This window comes from Lathamus discolor, chromosome 2 (genome assembly GCF_037157495.1).
Source record: "Lathamus discolor isolate bLatDis1 chromosome 2, bLatDis1.hap1, whole genome shotgun sequence".
Taxonomy (NCBI): domain Eukaryota; kingdom Metazoa; phylum Chordata; class Aves; order Psittaciformes; family Psittacidae; genus Lathamus; species Lathamus discolor.
Window position 1 is genome coordinate 72,191,202 of NC_088885.1, and position 17,448 is coordinate 72,208,649.

At 50.6% G+C, this 17,448-nt stretch overlaps 1 protein-coding gene across 1 annotated transcript; it reads left to right on the forward strand.

Annotated features, from left to right (window-relative positions):
* Positions 1 to 659: 659 nt before the first annotated feature.
* NRN1 (neuritin 1) lies at positions 660 to 9,313 on the forward strand. The gene is made up of 3 exons (XM_065669292.1): positions 660 to 835; positions 4,803 to 4,947; positions 7,985 to 9,313. Exons 1-3 carry the CDS (start codon positions 781 to 783, stop codon positions 8,214 to 8,216), a joined length of 432 nt encoding a protein of 143 aa, XP_065525364.1. The 5' UTR covers positions 660 to 780; the 3' UTR covers positions 8,217 to 9,313.
* The last annotated feature ends 8,135 nt before the right edge of the window (positions 9,314 to 17,448 follow it).

The following is a 17,448-nucleotide window of genomic DNA, read 5'->3' on the forward strand; positions in this document are numbered from 1 at the left end:
AGGGGCGGGCAGTGGGAGGGGACCCCCGCACCTCTCTTTCCCTCCTCCCCGCTCCGCAGCGTGGGGGCCGGGCCGGCCCCAGCCCCGACGGGGCGGCCCGGGGGCGGCGGGCATGGAAGGGGGGTTTCTGCCGTGCTATCCCCACCTCCGGGGGGGCGGCTCCTCCGCCTGCGTGTCTGTGTGCGTGTGTTTGTGTGCGTGTGTGTCCCCATCCCTTCCCGCATCTCTCCCGCCCCGAGGGGACGGTCCCGGCTCCCCCCCCCCCCCCCCCTTGCAGCCACACAGGGCAGGAGGAGCCCGGGGATTGGGGGGGGGGGGGGGGGGGAGGGGGGAAGTTTCTCTGCGATTAGTGGGGCGGGGGGACATGGGGAGAGCGGATAAATCCAGCCCGCGATGCCTATAAATGGCGTCTCTCTTCCAAGATGCACAATTTATAATAATAAAATAATAAAAAAAAAAGGAAAAGGGGGAAAAAGCCCCGGTCCGTGTCGTCCCCCCACGTCAGGGCCGGTGGTGGGCGTGAGGCTGTACTTCCTCCGCCCCCTCCTAATGGAGCGAACCATTCCCAGCTAGTCCTCCTCGCCCTCTCCCTCTGCCTCCCTCTTTCTCTCCTTCTCCTCTCGTCTCCCCCCCCCCCCCCCCCCCACCCCCCTCCTCTTGTCTGCAAAGTCCTCCGCTGCTCGGAACTTGTTGGCAATGCCTATTTTTCAGCTTTCCCCCACGTTCTCCAAAGTAACTATTTAAAGATCTGCAGCCGCAAATGGTTTTACTAAATGTAGGATGGGACTTAAGTTGAACGGCAGATATATTTCTCTGATCCTTGCTGTGCAGATAGGTAAGTGGACTGCCAGATTCGGTACCAAGTTGTGTGCACCGGAGCCCGGCTCATGCATGCAGAAGCGGAATGTCGGAATAACCTGCGCTGACGGCCGCGTTTCGGGGCGGCGGAGGGACCCCCGCTTCTCTCCCGCTGCCTCTGCCTCCTTCCCAGTGGCAGCTTCGCGGTTCTTCACGATGGCAAGGCAGGGGGGTTGGCAGGAAAAAGGGAGCCGATTTTTTATTCCTTTTAAATCACTTTTGTCGTTCGTTTTCTTAAATCAGTGCATGCTCACTCATACTTCGCTTTTTTCCCTCCTTTTATTCTTTCCCTTTTTTTCCCCTCCTCTGCGTCCCCACGAACGATTGCACTTGTATCTGCTTTTCGGATATCCCCTGCATTCCTTTCCACCGACAATTTGGGGACTCCAGTGCTAAGAAACCCCCCTCCCCTCCCCGCTCCCCGAGGGACAGAGAAATACGAACCTGCACAAAATGGCTTGCGAGAGATCTACCTGGAAAGTTTTTTTGCAGAAAATCAGGGGGACAAGCGAAGAGCTCCCTTTGGGAACTTGGAGGCTTTCCCATTTGCGGAGCAGCCTCAAAATAAACAAAACCCGTCACTAACTTAAAGAAATAAAAATCTACCCGAATGAGGGATTAAACAAATAAAAATTACTTCAAAATCTCCAAGTCCCACTGCCCGATCGTTAATTTTGTGGTCGGAGAACTGCTGTCAAAAAACGAGCGGGTCAAAAAAAATCCTATATATGCGAAGTTGCTTAAAATAGAACAGGTTTCCCTCCACACTGGTGTGTGTTTTTGTGTGCTCGTTGCTGGTTTTGTTTAATATCTTGGCGGTTTCGCTCGTTGTTTTTGTTGGTTTGCTCCCAGGTTCATTTGATTCCACTTTTTTTTTTTTCCTGAATTTATTTATTCTTTTTAGCTGCAAATATTGAACAATCTCCAAGTTAATGAGCACTTTGGTCCTGTACAGGCAAATGTGAAGTATTATTTATTAAGCATAGATATTCCCGAGCATGATCCAAAACTGGGCTTCAAGCAAAGGGAGATCAAAAGTGCGTCTTTTATTATCCAGATTGTCAAGTGTGAAGAGACCTTTGCAAATATTTGCCTGCAAAGGAATCCTGCTCCAATTAAAAAAATAAATAAATGCTCGGCATTGCTATTTAGAGATCCTTCTGCTCGGTCACCCTCCTCTCCAGACAGTCTCTGCAGCATTCTGTGGGTACCAAAAAAGAGAAAAGGAAAAAAGTAGGGGGAATAAGGAAGGGAGGGAGGGAGGAGGAAAAATGCCTTCAAGATTTCAACATCGAGGAAAAAAAAAAAAAAAAAAAGAAAGAAAGAAAGAAAGAATGAGATGAAATGTTGACCTCTGGAAAATGTGGGAAATACGATGCAACCCCCTCCATTCGTATTACCATTCCATTTTAAATGAGGCTAAGCTCTTCAGAAGGCCATTTTCTATACTCTCAGAGAAAGAATGGGGAAGGCATTATTTGGATGTTATCCCTAATTTCAATCCTTGCATTTATTTTTGTTTGTTGGTGCGTTTGGAGGAGGAGGATTTTCTCTCATTTGCGTTTATTTGGTTCAACCGAGGGAGGGTTTTATTCATGGTGGCATTTCAAAAGGTAGCTAGAGTGTCTGGGAATCGCCGTCCCCGGGCTGGCGGGAGCATGAGCAGTCATTTGGAAAGTTACCCCCAAATATTGCTGCACACCGCGGAGATGGTGGCTGTGAGGGGGCTTTGCGGTGCCCCGAGAGGGGATGGCTTTGAAGCTTGTGGAGGGCTCCTTTCCTCTCTGTTCCTCCTTCGGTATTTCGGGTAACCTTCCCCGCCCCCGAAATCAAGTTTGTGGTTGTCAGTGTGGGGTTTGCAAAGGGCAGCTTGCCTTTGCCCCGTCCTCGGCAGCGGCTGAAATGGACGTTCTGCTCGTTCCCAACGTGTCTATGCATCTGGGCTTACAAAGCAAATATTGTTTATTTATGTGCTTGTGTATTTATTTGGGCAGAGGGACCTGGAGCTGTCCGAAATCCCTGACATGCTGGGAGGTGATGGGGGGAAGCAACGACCGAGACCCGGAGGCGGGAGCTCAGGGACAGGTGTAATGGACCAAGCGCAGCCAAAGGGCAGGCGGACTGAGAGGGGCGGGAATGGGCTTCGGGATGAGGCAAGGTCCCCTACGGATGGCTCCCGCGCTCCTGCTGCATTGCAAATTGCTGCACACTCCTGTCTTTGGAGGAGGGGGGCGGGGAAAAGTGGGGGCCACGGCAGAGCACAAGCGACCTAGTTCGAGAGAGATCCCACTGCCGTTTAACAAGCGCAGAACGCCCGCCTCAGCCTGTGCTTGATTTGGTTTTTACATGTTTCATGGGGTTTTTTGGTACTGGTGTTGTTTGGGGCGGCTTTGGGCCGGTGTACCCCGTGCGGGGGGAGAGACGCAGGCACGCATGGTCAGGCCGCCACGAGGGGAGGGATGCTCGGAGCCCCGCTGCTCCCGAGCCCGACCCCCTACCCTGTTCCGGGTCCGACCCGGGGCCGGGCTCCACTTTGGCCCCGTATTTCCAGCGCAGCCCGTCACGTTTTGGGAGAAATCCGAGGCTAGTTTCCCTCCCCTTTCCCGCTCCAGCTGCCGGCGTCGGGTGGCACGGGTTTTATAGGACATGGTTTTACCCTCGGGATGGTCCTCGGTTCTTCTCTATTTGTTTGCCCGGCTGTTTTTTCCTCCAGTAGCCAATGTCTGTAGCCTGTGGGGATTTGATGTGACGGCTGGTGCCGGAGTGTGTGTGTGTAGAGGGGAGTGGCCACCAAGTCATGTTAGCCATGAATCAAACGGCAAGAGAGAGATCTGGGTTGAAAGAGGCGCTTTTCGAGTCAGCCATTTAGCTTGTAACCAGTGCCCTGCCAGGAAACACACTCCTACCATGCCACAGCCATGCCCTGGGGACACAAGCCGGGAGGGGACCTCCACCCCAACAACGGGGGACTCCTCCGAGAGGAGGGATGGGGAGGATCCCCCTTTACCTTTGCTGGCCGCAGTGCCATCCCGGCTGCGCCGCCCGCGGTGGAGCCCAGGTTTTGGGGACACCACGGAGTCCCCAAGCCCCGTCCTTCCCATCCCCCGTGGGCCTGGCCCGGCAGCCGATAGCACCCGTGAGGAGTCATCATCTCCCGCACGCCGTCATTCATTTTCCTGCCCCGTTTGCAGGCTGTTCGTTGTTCTTGGGGGTGCTACTACTGGGTTTAACCGAGCGCCGTTTCCTGGCGAGGTCCCGAAGGATGCCCGAGGCAGCAGGTTTGAAGGAGCGGGGGTCACCCCTGCCTCTTCACTCCCCGCTGCCCCTGGGAGGGGCACCCAGCTCTGTGCCTATCTTTGGGGTGGCTTCTTTTCCTGTCTTTGTGGCAGCTCTTTCTAGTGATTCGTTTCCACTATTGTTGTTAAAATTTTTCTATTCCCGCTGTGTCTTGAGCGGTATTTCCCAAGCGGCCTGGGCCAAAACGAGCCGTGTGCGTGCGTGTGCGTGCGTCGGCGTTTGCGCGGAGAAAAACGCCTGCTGCTTCGAGGCGCAATTTTCTAACAAAGGAGCAAGTCCGGGGAGAAGCAGGCAGAGCATCTTCCCCTATCCTCCCCTCTGCCTCGCCCCAAAAACGGGGAGGGGATGGGCGGAGGGGGGGGAAGAAAACCAAAATTTAAAAAGAAAAAATAAAAGGGGGGAGGGGGGGGAGGAAAAAAGGAAATAATAATAGAAAAAAAGACTGAATTCAACCTCTCTGGCACTGCCCGCCCCCCTCCCCCCCGGTGCTAAAAGCCCCTGTCTCAAGTCCTCGAATGCCCGCCCGATGGCCACCCTGACTTGGTCCTTTAGCAATGAGGGGCTGGGGGGAGAAGGGCGGCCGGTGGGGTGGGGGCCGGGGGGGCGGGAGCCGACGTCGTTGCTGACCTGTGCCCCTGCCCCCCCAGCGTACCTGGTACAGGCGGTGAGAGCGGCGGGGCGGTGCGATGCGGTCTTTAGGGGCTTCTCGGACTGTTTGCTGCGGCTGGGCGATAACATGGCCAACTACCCGCAGGACCTGGACGACAAGAGAAATCTCCAAACGATCTGCGCGTAGGTCTTTCCTCTCCTTCGGGGACGCGGGGGCAGAACGGGACGGGGGGTTCACTTGGGGCTGGCATGTGGGGAGAAGCTGGATGGTGGCGGCGGGAAGGGAAGCCACAGCAGTAACTCGGGGTTTGGCGCTTTCGGGGTTGGATTCTCTGCTCTGGGGTCCCTCCAAGAGCACTGCCATGGGGACAGGCCGGGCTTGGGGAACGGTGCTCTTTGGAGGGAGTTTTTACAATGCCTTTTTTAGGGTTTTTCCCTTTGTGAGCCTGTGTTGGGTTTGTTGTTTGGGGTTTTCTCCTCCTTTACTATTTTACTTTATTTTTATTTTATTCCCCCCCCCCCCCCCCTTAGTTCCCCGCTTGTATTTTCCCCCTCCTCTTGCTGGCATTAACTGCACTGGGGTTACGGTCCCTTCCCTTTTTGCTGGCCTTGGGCCCTAAGCTCACTGGCATGCTCCGGCACTCAGGACAGAGGCAGGCCCGGGAAAGGCAGCACTCTTTGTTGCTGGGGAGGCCATTCCTCGCGAAAAGACATGTTATTAAAACGAAAAGAGGCGAACCACAGTATTAATCGTATTAATCGCCCGGTGGCAGAGGAGCTGCCGTCCCAACAGCAGCTCTCCTCAACCCTTTTGCTCCTCCGGGGAAAGCCCATTCTAACCCAGTTCTGTCCCGCTCCTGTCACAGAGGGGAGGAGAAGGAAAAGGAACGATAAAAGGGGATAGTAATACTAATAAAAGGGAAAACAACAAGAAAAAAACAAAAAAAAAAAAAAAGAAAGAAAAAGAGCTAGCCTTGCAAAATCGGCTCCTGCTCCTCTCCTTCCCAGTTTCCCTTCAAAGCTGAAGAAAGTGGGGCAGCTGGATGAGACCTAAATTTGATATATTCTTCCCCAGAGCTCAGGGTAGCAGATCTTACCGTGGAAGGGGAAAACTGGGGAAGCTGCCAGGGGCCTGCGGCCCCCATCTCCGGCCTCTCCCGCTCGATGCAGGGTCCACCGTCCCAGGCAGGGAGGCAAAAATGGGCCTTTTCCGTACGTCCAGGGGGAAAAGTAAAATCAAAAAGGCTGCACAGGGTTATTCTCCTGTCTCGCCGCTGCTGTTTTCCTGCACAAACTCCCTCACCGAGAAGCAAAAATGAAAAATGTCAAAAAAACCCAGAACAAAAACCAACCAAAACCCCTAAACAAACAAAACCAAACAAAAAAAGAGAATCGTATTTAGAAACGAGATAAGGAACGAGATATGGTGGTTGGACATCAGTATGCTTGGAATAGGTTTTTTTCTGATTTTGTTTCGCGAAAACCCAAAAAGCAGACACAAAACGGAAAAGTAAGGTGAGAGGAAAAGAAGGGAGAAAATATAGAAAAAGAAGAAAAATAATAATAGAAAAGGAATGAAATTAGTAAAAGGAAGAAAAAGGGAAAAGATAAAAGAAAAAAGTGAAAAAAAAAAGAAAAAGAAATAAAGAAGAAAAGGAGAAATAAAAAGGTAGAAGAGGCTCTGCAATCCTCTTCCTACCTAGAGATTTCTGAGTCAGGCACCTACTAAGGCCGGCATCGCTCTGTAAATGCTGGATTGTGGTTTACCTTTTATTGTGCATGAGAGGCAAATACTCAGGGGCAGTAGCGCCCTAATATGATGTCCTTTAGCCCTGGAGTGCCGGACCAGAGGTCGCCTTGACCAGTAAAAAACCAAGCCCCTTTTCCCGACCACCTCCCACCACCCGCTTGCCTTCCCCCTGTGCCGGGATATGTATTGAAGGAAGATGGGGAAAGATTTAATTTTCCTTTGGGAGATGCAATTACAGCAGAAATACTGCAGGAGAGGCACACTCTCAGACTCTGGCTTCTCAGTATCTCATTATTTATTACAAATGTAGCAAACATTGGGAGTCTACAACCAGCTTAGAGTGCTCATAAATTAGCGACTGTAGGACTACTTACAGAAAAAAAAAAGAGAGGAGGAGAGAGAAAAAGAAAATCAAGATCTAAATTTGCAGGCGCCTGCCTTGAGGCAAGGGGAAAATAGGAGGCAGAGAGTAGATTCGATAACCCAGACGTGGAGTGGAAAGGTCCTCCTGCCCCCCCCCCCCCGCCCCCCCAAGAAGTGGGGCAGTGGGACGGGTCCTGCCCCTGCGGCAACTGCCGGTCCAGTCCACGTGAAAATGGGAATTAAAAGAAAAAGATAAAATACTTGTGGGAAGAGCTGGAAATTATCCTGGTGAAGGGGAAACCCTTCACTGCCTTTAGACCCTTGGCCATGGATCAGGAGTCCCTCCCGCGGGCAGGTGCAGGAAGGCCAGGAGGGCACCTTCTGGACCAGAAGGGAAAGATGCTCCTTGTTCTTCCTTTTCCTCTTCTCTTCCTCCTCCTTCCTACCCCTTCAGTCAGAGCCCCCTCCCGTCCCTGGGCATCCCTCCCAAGGGCTTCTAAGGCCACACCGGGACTCTCCAGGATACCCCTTCCCGCCTGGGAAAAGCGATGCCTTTCCTACCCTTATCTGCTCGCTCCCACCGGTGACGAAAAACCCTCGTTACGAGCCTGTGGGCTCCTGGGCTGGCCTCTGTCATCCGAGGGTGCATTCCCCGCCCCAGTCAGGCAAAGATCCCCTCCAGAAGAGACCTAACAAAGCAGCGCTTGCACACCCCCCCTCACCCCCATCCCGGGCTGGTGCCGAAGTCGGGGTTGGAGAGAGGGGACCCCTGAAACGGCAGCCAGCGGCGGGGGGGGCGGTGCCCAGCGCAAAGCGTGAGCTCGGGGAGGACGGTGGGGCAGCCCCGGGGAGGGGGAAGAGGGGCCGAGGTTCCTTCTTAGAAACCGGTGTCTCAGCGGGGAGAGGGGGAGCAGGGGCCGGGTTTTAGGGCGGAGGAGGAGGCGGCTCCTCCCCCCCGGGCGCCAGCCCCCCTTTCAGGCATGTCCCCGCTGTCGCATGGGGGGAGAGGGATGTGGACGGACGGCGGGCCCGAGGGGGTGCGGGAAGGTGGTTGCGGGAAGGTGGTTGCGTGCCTGTTTTGATGCCGGCTGCTCTCCCCAACTGCAGGTACTGGGATGATTTCCACGCGTGCACCCTCACAGCGCTCACGGATTGCCAGGAAGGAGCGACAGACCTCTGGGAGAAATTGAGACGGGAATCCAAAAACCTCGATTTCCAAGGCAGCTTATTTGAACTGTGCGGAGGAGGCAGCGGCGCGGCCCGGTCCCTGCTTCCGCCGCCCTTGCCCCTGCTCCTGGCGGCCCTGGGGGCCGCGCTAGTGACCTGGCTGCCTTTCTAAGGGGGGCGAGCACACTCACACCCACACCCCCCCTTGCTGGATCTATAGAGGAAGTGTCCATCCCTTGCTTTGGGGACGTTGTGCTTTTCTGTGGTTGATGCTGGTGATGGTGGTGGTGGTGGCTGATGGTGGTGAAACACCCGTGTAGGACTGTGGAAGCGTTCTCCCTTTATTATTTTTTTCCTTTTGTGTTTTATTTGCCAAATGTTACCAAACAGGCAGCGGCGCGCAGCCCGAATCGGACCTCAGCTTTACTATCGCTTCGAATCAAAAAATAGAAAATAATAATACTACTACTAATAATAACAATAATAATAATAAACAACCAAACTCGAGCCCTCGTTGTGCAAAAGCAATCTCAGGAACGGCTCTGGGCCACCTAACGCTAAGGCGCTAAGGCTGTAAAATCGGCCGGGCTACCTCCCGGCCAGCCACGGTCCCCCTGAAAGCGCGGCAGGGTGCGGGGCGAGAGCAAAACCGCAGCCAAACACAAAAATGGCACTGGCGATGAGTCCAAGGGAGATGTCCACGTGTGAAGCATATGGTGAATAATTCACAATCTCTCATCTTTCCTCCACAGTCGCTTGTTTTCTTGGTCATTCCACTGGAAAAAAAAAAAAAGATAAAAAAAAAAAAGATATAAAAAAGAGCATTTTTCCTCAAGGAGAAAAGAGCGAGCGAGAGGGAGAGAGAGAGGGGGAAGGAAAAGAACAGTTAAGTAAGGAAGAGAAAAGCGACAGAAAGAGATGTGTCTAAATGCCCGGAGGAGTGAAGGAATGCTGCTAACAGATCTCTGAGAGTTTACCTTTACTTGCTGTTCGAAGGCATCTTTCCGAATTCACTGCCTTTAATTTTTTCCTCCTCTTTGTTTTAGGTGTTACACATATCAGTAAAATACCTGAATATCCAACTGTAGAGATCACGAAAAGGGGGCTTAAATGTAAACATAAAGAAAAAAGAAAAAAAAAGAAAAAAACAGCAGCAAAATGATTTTGAAAAAAAGAGCCTTGATTTTAAAAGAGAAGAAAAATGTAATTTAAACAAAAGTTTATTATAAAGTCAATTCAGCAAAAAATAACAAAAAAAGATTTGCTACAAAGTATAGACAGAAGTATAAAATAAAACAATTATTGTTTGAAATGAGGGTGTCGTCCTTTTTGTATGACTAGAGTATCTTGACAAGGACAGGGTTTTTAAGGCAAGGAGGGCTAAATCCCGAGCCGATCCCTTGATGAACGCGGCAATTTCAGTTCACACAAGGACAGGGCAGCTCAATTGGTTAGTGGGAGCCTTCCTTCTTTTTTTTATTTTTTTATTCATTTTTTCCCCTTTTCATTTCTTTCGTAGAAACCCGCTATAAATCCTCCCACCCTGCTCCTTCTCCTCCTCCTGACGCCCCAAACTGCAGCCCCCACCCTCCAACCCCGTTCCCAGTTGCCCGGAGCAGGCGAAGGGAACCCCGGCGTCGCGGCGGGGCGGGCCCGCTGGTGCAGAGCTGTGCGGAAGGGCGCAGAGCCCCGGCGGAGGGAGGAAGGGCGAGCAGCAACCACCATTAAGGAGGAGGCTGCGGAGCCGGGGCGCAGAGGAGCCCTTTCATAATTAATAAGGCAGCTCCGCAGAAGCAGCAAGGGGAAGGGGGGACGGTGTATTGATTTCACAGCAGAAGCTGCTCTAACCTCGGCTATTTATAGGCGCCCGATGCCTTTATAGAGAAATACACACCAAAGAGTAAACACGTCCTTTTTTACTTATAAGCCAAGAGCCCAGCTGGCTACAGGGGGCGGGTGGGTGAGTGAGTGGGTGATGGGAACGTAGGGGCCACGAATTGGTTTGGGGTGATTTATTCCGGTGGGGAGCCGTTGCCGGTGCAGTAGCTCTCTTTTGCCAACGGGTAGTAGGGTGGCAGGGTCTCCCCCGCCTTTGCCCCCTCTCCCTGCTCCCCTCCTTTGCCAAGGTCCGCAATGTAATGTGTAAGCAATAGCAAATGTAACAGTTCATAAATCAAACAGTGGGTCGCAAGCCAATCTGCATTTCCCAAACGGATTGAATCGCAGCAACGAATGCGCTCAGGAACTGGAGACTGGCGCTTTTACCACTGGAAGCAATGTTGATTTTTTAATGATAAAATACATTATGCCTGTGTTGGGGGGGAAGGGGGTGTCTTTGCAGAGCTCAGCCTCTCTTCGGCAGGCACAGGTCTGCTTGCATTTCGTTTTCCTTTGCCCTCCCTCTAGACTCACTCCCCACCACCACCAAAGAAAAGGAAAACCCCGGAGAGCAGAGCTTTGTTTAAACGGTTTGGGTTATTTTCCCTCCCCATAGAGGATCTAGACCTAAATTGATTTTTCTGTGCACATCTCTGTATTCATGAGGTCAGGCGCGGCTGTTCCTATTTCCTGTAGCACCAAATGCCAGCTGCCGGAGAGAGACCGAGCCCTCGCTGAGGTGCAAGGGGCTCCGCAGCCTGCGGGCTCTGCCGCCTGGGCCCCGGGGACCTTTCCCCCTTTCCCCGACGGCAGCAGCAGCATCGCCCCGGGAGGACCGGGCGCCGGGCCCTCCGCTGCCGTCACCCCACGGCTAGGCGCCGGCAGCGGGCCTCGTCTTCCCTGCTGCTGGACTGTGCCCGTCCGTGGGAGGACGGTGGGACGGGAGCCGCCCAGCTTCTGTCAGGCTGAGGAAAAAGCTGAACCTCCGTGATAAGGGGGCGATTTCGAGGTCGTTGATGGACTCGAGTTGTCTTCTCGTGAGGTCGAATTATTACTCCGTAATTAGCACATCGCACAGCTAGCCCTCCGCTGAGGCCAATAATAAAACCGTGGCAAACGCGAGAAAAGCAGCGGAGCAGGTCGAGAGGCGTCTGATGGCCGGGCTCGGGCCCCTTCCCTCCCCAGTCCGGGCATCTCCCTGGGAGCATCCTGTTTCGGGCTCCCACTTGTCGGGCACCCACCCCCGAGGCATTCCTGGCGAGCCGGGGCGCAAGGAGGTATTTGCTGCTTAAATCGCTGCATTGCACCCCCGAGATTTCCCTCACAGGCGGCAAGGACGGCAGCAAACCCCACTCCCACCGGCTCACCTCGGTATCTTTTTCGGGGAGCACCAGCAACTAACAAACCCTCCACCCCCCTTTTCCCTCTCTTCATTTTAGAAGAGCCCCTCAATATGCAAGGCATTGGTTCTTCCCCTTTCTGCCCCTTTCAGGGGTTATTTCTGAAGCCTGAGTGCAATGGTCGATTTACATACATATATACTTAACCTAGGGATGATTGCTCGGTCTTGCCTTGTTTTGTGGCCAATGAAACAGGAGTTCTCCCCCAAGTCCCAGAAAGAGTCAGGCTGTACCCAATTTGCCTCCTGTGATCCCGCATCTGCAGGGTTTGCACGGGCTGGAGGGAGAGGGCTGCGGGGGGGGGGGAGGGGGGAGACCTGGTGTCCCCTGTTGATCTGGTCCCGTTGCCCCAGGCAAAAGCTGGTGAGGTTCAAGCCTCTGAACACCCCTTAACTCCTGGGCAAACACGAGCTGGTGAACTGGGGAGGGAAAAAAATGCAACAGAAAAGCATTTAAGTGTTGACAGCAACCACAATAAAATTTATTAAACAACAATAAAATACATACAAACGGAGGAAAAAAAAAAAAAAGAAAAAGGAAAAAAGACTAAATGCAGATCAACAGGAAAAAAGACCCCGCAGCTAAACCAAAAGCCAAACCAGTGCTTTTTCTAGCTGGCTGGGTATGGATAACCGGGGACGTTTGCAGCCACTGCGGCTCTGTCTGCCCTAATTCCAATCCCCAGCGCCGACTGAGCATCCGCAGTCCCGGGGGGCCGCGGGAGCCGGCTCCGTTCTCCCTCCCCGGGGCCGGCCGAACCCGCTTTTGGCAAGAGACTGCTCTTCGCCAGCCGCCACCTTTTAGCAGCCTGGCTCAGCCCTGGGCTGCTTAGCCCGCAAGGGCTGCCCTCGGACACAGTGAGAATGTGCCAGCACTGGGCTGAGGTGGTGGCAGTCGATCTTTTTTTGCCTTAAAGGGGAAAAAGGTCCCTTTCCCATCTGCTCCCATTCAAAGGCTGTAACAGGAAGATGAAACGGGCCTGTGCTGGGAGTAAAAGCTTCAGCCAGGGCACACAAAGCTGAAGAAAAGCTGTCTGAATGGTAGAGAGGGCAGCCCTTAGTGAGGGAGCAGGGAGAGATGGTGTAAAAGTAAAGTGCGGTACCCATTCCCCACAGGACTTTTGCGGGTCTGTATCTACATCTTAGAAGAAGCAGCGAGATGCTGTTGGCCCATGTCTGCTTTGCACAGTCTAGGAACAAACATATCAGTGACTCTCCCAGCCCTCTTCATTTCCAGAGGCCTGTTTAAATCTGTGCAGTTTCTTTCCTGCCCATTGAAATCCAGTAGATCCAGTGAAGGGCTGACAACCCAAGCAGACAGAGGCCAGTTCAGCCTTTGCAATTCACCAGGGCTGATTCACTGAGGATTAGTGCCATTAGGTGCACTACAGCAGTGCCTGAGGGCCCCAATTAAAGGAAAGTGAACTTGTTAAATCCAGAGAGGCAGATTCTCCCTTACTCCCGCTTGATGCAGAGGTGGTGCCTCCAGGGTGGGCAGCAGGAGTAGCCCTGGCTTTCTAGGTATGCAGCAGCCTCTCTGCCTTCCCCCTCCCTCCTCCTCCAGCTTTTCCTTTTCCTTGGCTGCAGATCCTGCTTATGGGCTGCTGCAGAGCGAGGCCGGTGCTGGAGGTGGCTAGCAGGGTTTGTGGGAGGAGGTGGCAAATCAGGTTATTTTCCAGAGCCACTTTACTCTTCATCGCAGGGCAAAGGAGTGGGTTTGATGGTTGTGGTGTGCGTGGTTTATTTATTTTTTATTTCGGGGGGAGGAGAGCAGGCAAAGTGATGAGGACTGCAGAGGAGTCTGTTATGAAATCAGATGCAATTTTAGCTGTCCGAAAAAGTTGCTTTAGGCTACAGGCAGCTGATGATCAATGGTGCTGTTGGCAAATACTCTTCCAGCTGGCTGCTGTCCCTGTCCTGAGGGATGCTTTCAACCCGAGGCCCATTGCAGTGGTGGTCCAGCAAGGGGCTTTTATCTGTTCTGGGCTAAGGATCTTCTGCTGCCTAGTTCCACCAGGGAGAAGAAAAGCTGGAGGTGATGCAAGCGAGACACAGCACTGACATTGGGTGAGTTATTGGCTGTTCCTTTCTCCTCAAATCCCCATGGTGGGTCTGTGTGAGAAGACCTTACTCAAAGCCCCACACTACTGAGCTAAGGGTTTGTTAATGGACAGGCAGGCTGTGCTGGCATAAGCTTTAGCTTTCAGGAGATACTGCAGAAATAGGTTTCAATGACTGGAAACCCAGCCTGTGGCCTCTGCCCCAGATTTTTAACTTTTACTGCTTGTTTTATTTTGTTTGTTTATCTCTGAAGCTGATACGAAGGAAAGATCGAAGCAGCCTGCTGAAGGTCAGGGTGAGACTGACCACCAGTTCACCTGAATGCTGGAATTTTCTAGGGGAAGTCAGTGCCCACAGGTGCTGGAAATTTCCTCAGCAAGAGAAACAGGACTGCTGCAGGGGACAAATAACTAGTCCTGACCTTCTTTACACAACTCTTCTCTGGGAAAAAGTATCCCCTGAAGTCAATATGCATTCTGCCTAGGAAAGGATATTTAATGCTCCCTTTTGACTCTGACAGGGATGCTATCCAAACATGAACTCCAGGTTCATGCTACCAAAATATGAAGTGCTTGTGTGTGCATCGTACTTTGTGCCTCCATGTTTCTTGCCTATGGTATCAACTTATTAAGGATTGTGAAAAACTTACTAAATCTCTCAAGCACCAAAGATCAAATCTGCAGGGCACTTCTGGTTTTTTTTTTTTGTTTTTTTTTTTTTTTTTTTGCTGTGAAGCAACAGACTCAAGAATAAATGGGCAATTCAGCTTTTAATGCCACCAATTTTTATAACACTTTAGAAACTACTGGATATTCAAACTGATGCTCCCTAAGGCAGGCAACCAAAAACCAAACCCCAGCCAACCAAATTGGAAAAAAAAGGGGAGAGGAAAAAAGGAAGAAAAGATAAGGAAAAAAAGTCATCATTGACATTGTTAGGAATTGTTTTCATCAGATTTATCCCTCCTTAAACCTCCTGTTTTGCTGCAGACACTCACTATCAGCAAGTTATAGTATAGCATATCTCTGTCAGAACTTCTAATAGCAGTATCAGAAGTACGAGAAGTTTTGCAGTGAATTGATAGTTTGGTATTTATGCTCCTTTTAATGATTTTATTTTGACTGAGTAGTGAATGAGGTCTTATCCGTTCCTGTGCTCCCTTGGGGCACTTTCAATTTTCCAGTCTTCTGGCACAAGCTGCCTTTAGAAAGAATGATTCCTGTAAAGCCACCGCTCCATTTCATTTACCACATTCCAAGAAAACTCTAAATTATGTTGTCAGATGAAAAATCTAGAACATATTCTGTTAGCATGGAGCATTGGTCACATTAGTTTTGCAACGCCTCATTTAAGGATCCAATATGTGAGAAAATTGTCCTAAGCTTTTCTTTTTATTGAGGCTTAATAGGCGTCCTTGTCCCTTTTACTAGACCTGTGATGCAAGGCTTGGCTTTGTTCTGTTGCCAAGACATTTCATTTGATCTCCCTCACCCTTACTTCTCCTGTCTATTAAGTGGGAGTAGCACTTTGAGATTTTTGGTGGGTGAAAAATGCTACATGAGGTGGCAGGCATTATTAATTAGAATGATCTTATTTTATCTTTTAGCTTTCATCAGAAGAAAAAACATCTGGATTGAAATTATGACAACAAGTAACAGATAAAGGACACTTCCCCGTGGCTTCATAGATCTGCTGCGTAACAGAAAACATTCAGCCCTGGGCGCACAAGAGTTGTGGTTCATGCCTCCCTCCAAAGAAGCCTCGTTTTAAAGAATGTTGTAGCGTATCAACCTAATGCAGATGCTGTGCTGCAGGCATCTCAGGCTGTGAATTTCAGCCTGTGCCCTTGGCTAGGCAGTTGAGGACGAGTTGCAGTACCCGTCCTTTTTACAGAGATCCCAGTCTGTCTTCAGCCATGGCACTCACTGCTGCAAGCTCCCTGTCTTGCTGTGCATCAAAGTTTCATTTCATTCCATGCCCTCCCTTTTCTTTAGGTGTCAGTGATGTGCACTCTCCACACCTAAATCGGAGATCTGGCACATCAATACTTAGAAGGCTTAGGAGAAGCAGAAAACATCAATATTTCACTGAACACACAAAGTTGCACAGCTCCCCTGTCTACATTTTAATGTCAGTTGTGGTTAGTTTGTTTTTTTCTCTGTAAGCTGGGTGATTTCACCTTCTCTTTGAATCCCACTGGTGCAAATAGCTTGGTTTTCTCCATCACTAGCATTAACAAGGAACTGTGATGAGCTTGCTCAGGCTCACTAGGAAGCCAGTCCTGAGGTGGCTGACTTCTAGGAAAAGCCGCAGCAAGAAAGCAAGAGACAGCCTATGCACCAGGCACAGCTTCTGCTGGTCTTCAGCTTGTGTTCCGACTCATGCTTATGTTAAACACACTGCCATTAGTAACTGTAATAGAGGCAAATGCAAAGAAAAACAAGCTGGATGCTTAGTCATGGAGCTACACTTGGAAATGATGGCCCATTATAAGGTGGCTTCACCAACTGCAGGAGATCTGTGACACCTCATGGCAATTTTGGACTTGTTCATCTTGTGTTAGGTCGCAGTCTGAAGTTTCCTTCTTCATCCTTTTTGTGAACTAGATCATGTAAATGGGGGTACTGGAGTTAGAGAGAAGTTGAGCAGAGTCCTTCATAAGTACCAGCTTGAGAAGGAGCAGCATTTAGCTCTAAATTCATTCTGCCAGCCTGCATTTCTGAGCTCTCCCCCTGCTGCTCCATAACTGGAAGCCTTGTGCAGTAAAAGAAAGGGAGAAGAAGGTTTTGCTCATGTTCATGTTAATCAAGTCTTCTTGCAAGCTGCTGAAGCTGTGAAATTGTATCTCCTGTGGTGTTCAGCAGTAATGACTGCCTCCTATGTGGACTCTCTGGTGTCTAGTAATACAGTTGTGTTTCTGCAGTGGATGTACTCCCGGGGTTTTTCTCCTCTGCCTGCCTACTTCCACAGCTCCTGTAGGCAGCTCAAACCTTGGAGATTTCCATCCCCTGTCAAGTTTGATCAAACTCAGCTCACAGGCTCAAAAAATTATTGAAGAAGGACTGACTGGCACTTGCACAGACAGTGTGATCTCATGAGCTTCCTTTCCTTTGAAAACTAGGCTACCAAACTAGCAACAAGGGAAAAAAATGCCATCCTGCTAGCAAAGAGGACTTAAGCACTGGGAAGAAAGAGGGAAGTGGGAGAGGAAAGTGAAGCTGTTTTGAAGGGGGAAGGAGGGGATATCACTGCCTTGTGGTTGCAGAGCTTTCCCACTCAAAGGACCAACCATGGAGATATGCTCTGGAGAAAACAGTCCTCAGGATGTGGCAAGGTCTCTTGTGAAAATTAGTAGGGAAGAGAAATCACCTGGATTCATCTCTCCGCCATGCATCCTAAATGGGTATTTATGTTGTAAGGACTGTTTCCGGTGGTTCGCATTTCTGTTTACTAGACAGACACAACTACCATGCAACCCTTGTACCTGCAATATCTGAAGTGTGTCCTGTCCCAAAGGGAATGATCCTATCACCACTCTCTCCTTCAGACCAAACTTTTCTGTGGTGCTATTGCAGGGTTTGTCACTCCATGTGCCACGTTTGTATTTTAGAAAAGCTGTTGTGTGTCTTAACAGCTGCAGAGGTATGCATGGTTTTACTGGGCATTGACAAGCACTCATCCTCTATGCACTCAAACCTTTTCTGTCTTTGTATCTTATGGAATAAAATCCTTTAAGTGAGTTTTAACGATTCTTGCACTGCTTCTTTACAAATTAGGGAGCTGTCATCCTTTCTTTTATTTGATATCACACAATGTTTGAGGCTGTCAGAAGTATTATAGTGCTTAGTCGTATAAATTGATATTTAATTTCAGTAATTATAATGTCACTAATTGTATTTTTGCACCTGATGCAATTACTGACATTCAGCTCTTGAGCTCTGCTTTGTTCTTTCTAGATTTAGGCACTCGTTACTTTTAGTCTTCTTCACCTACAGTACACACAACAAAACACATAAATAAAAGCTCGGACCTTCCCATCAATGGCCATGTCCAAATGCTTACGGTA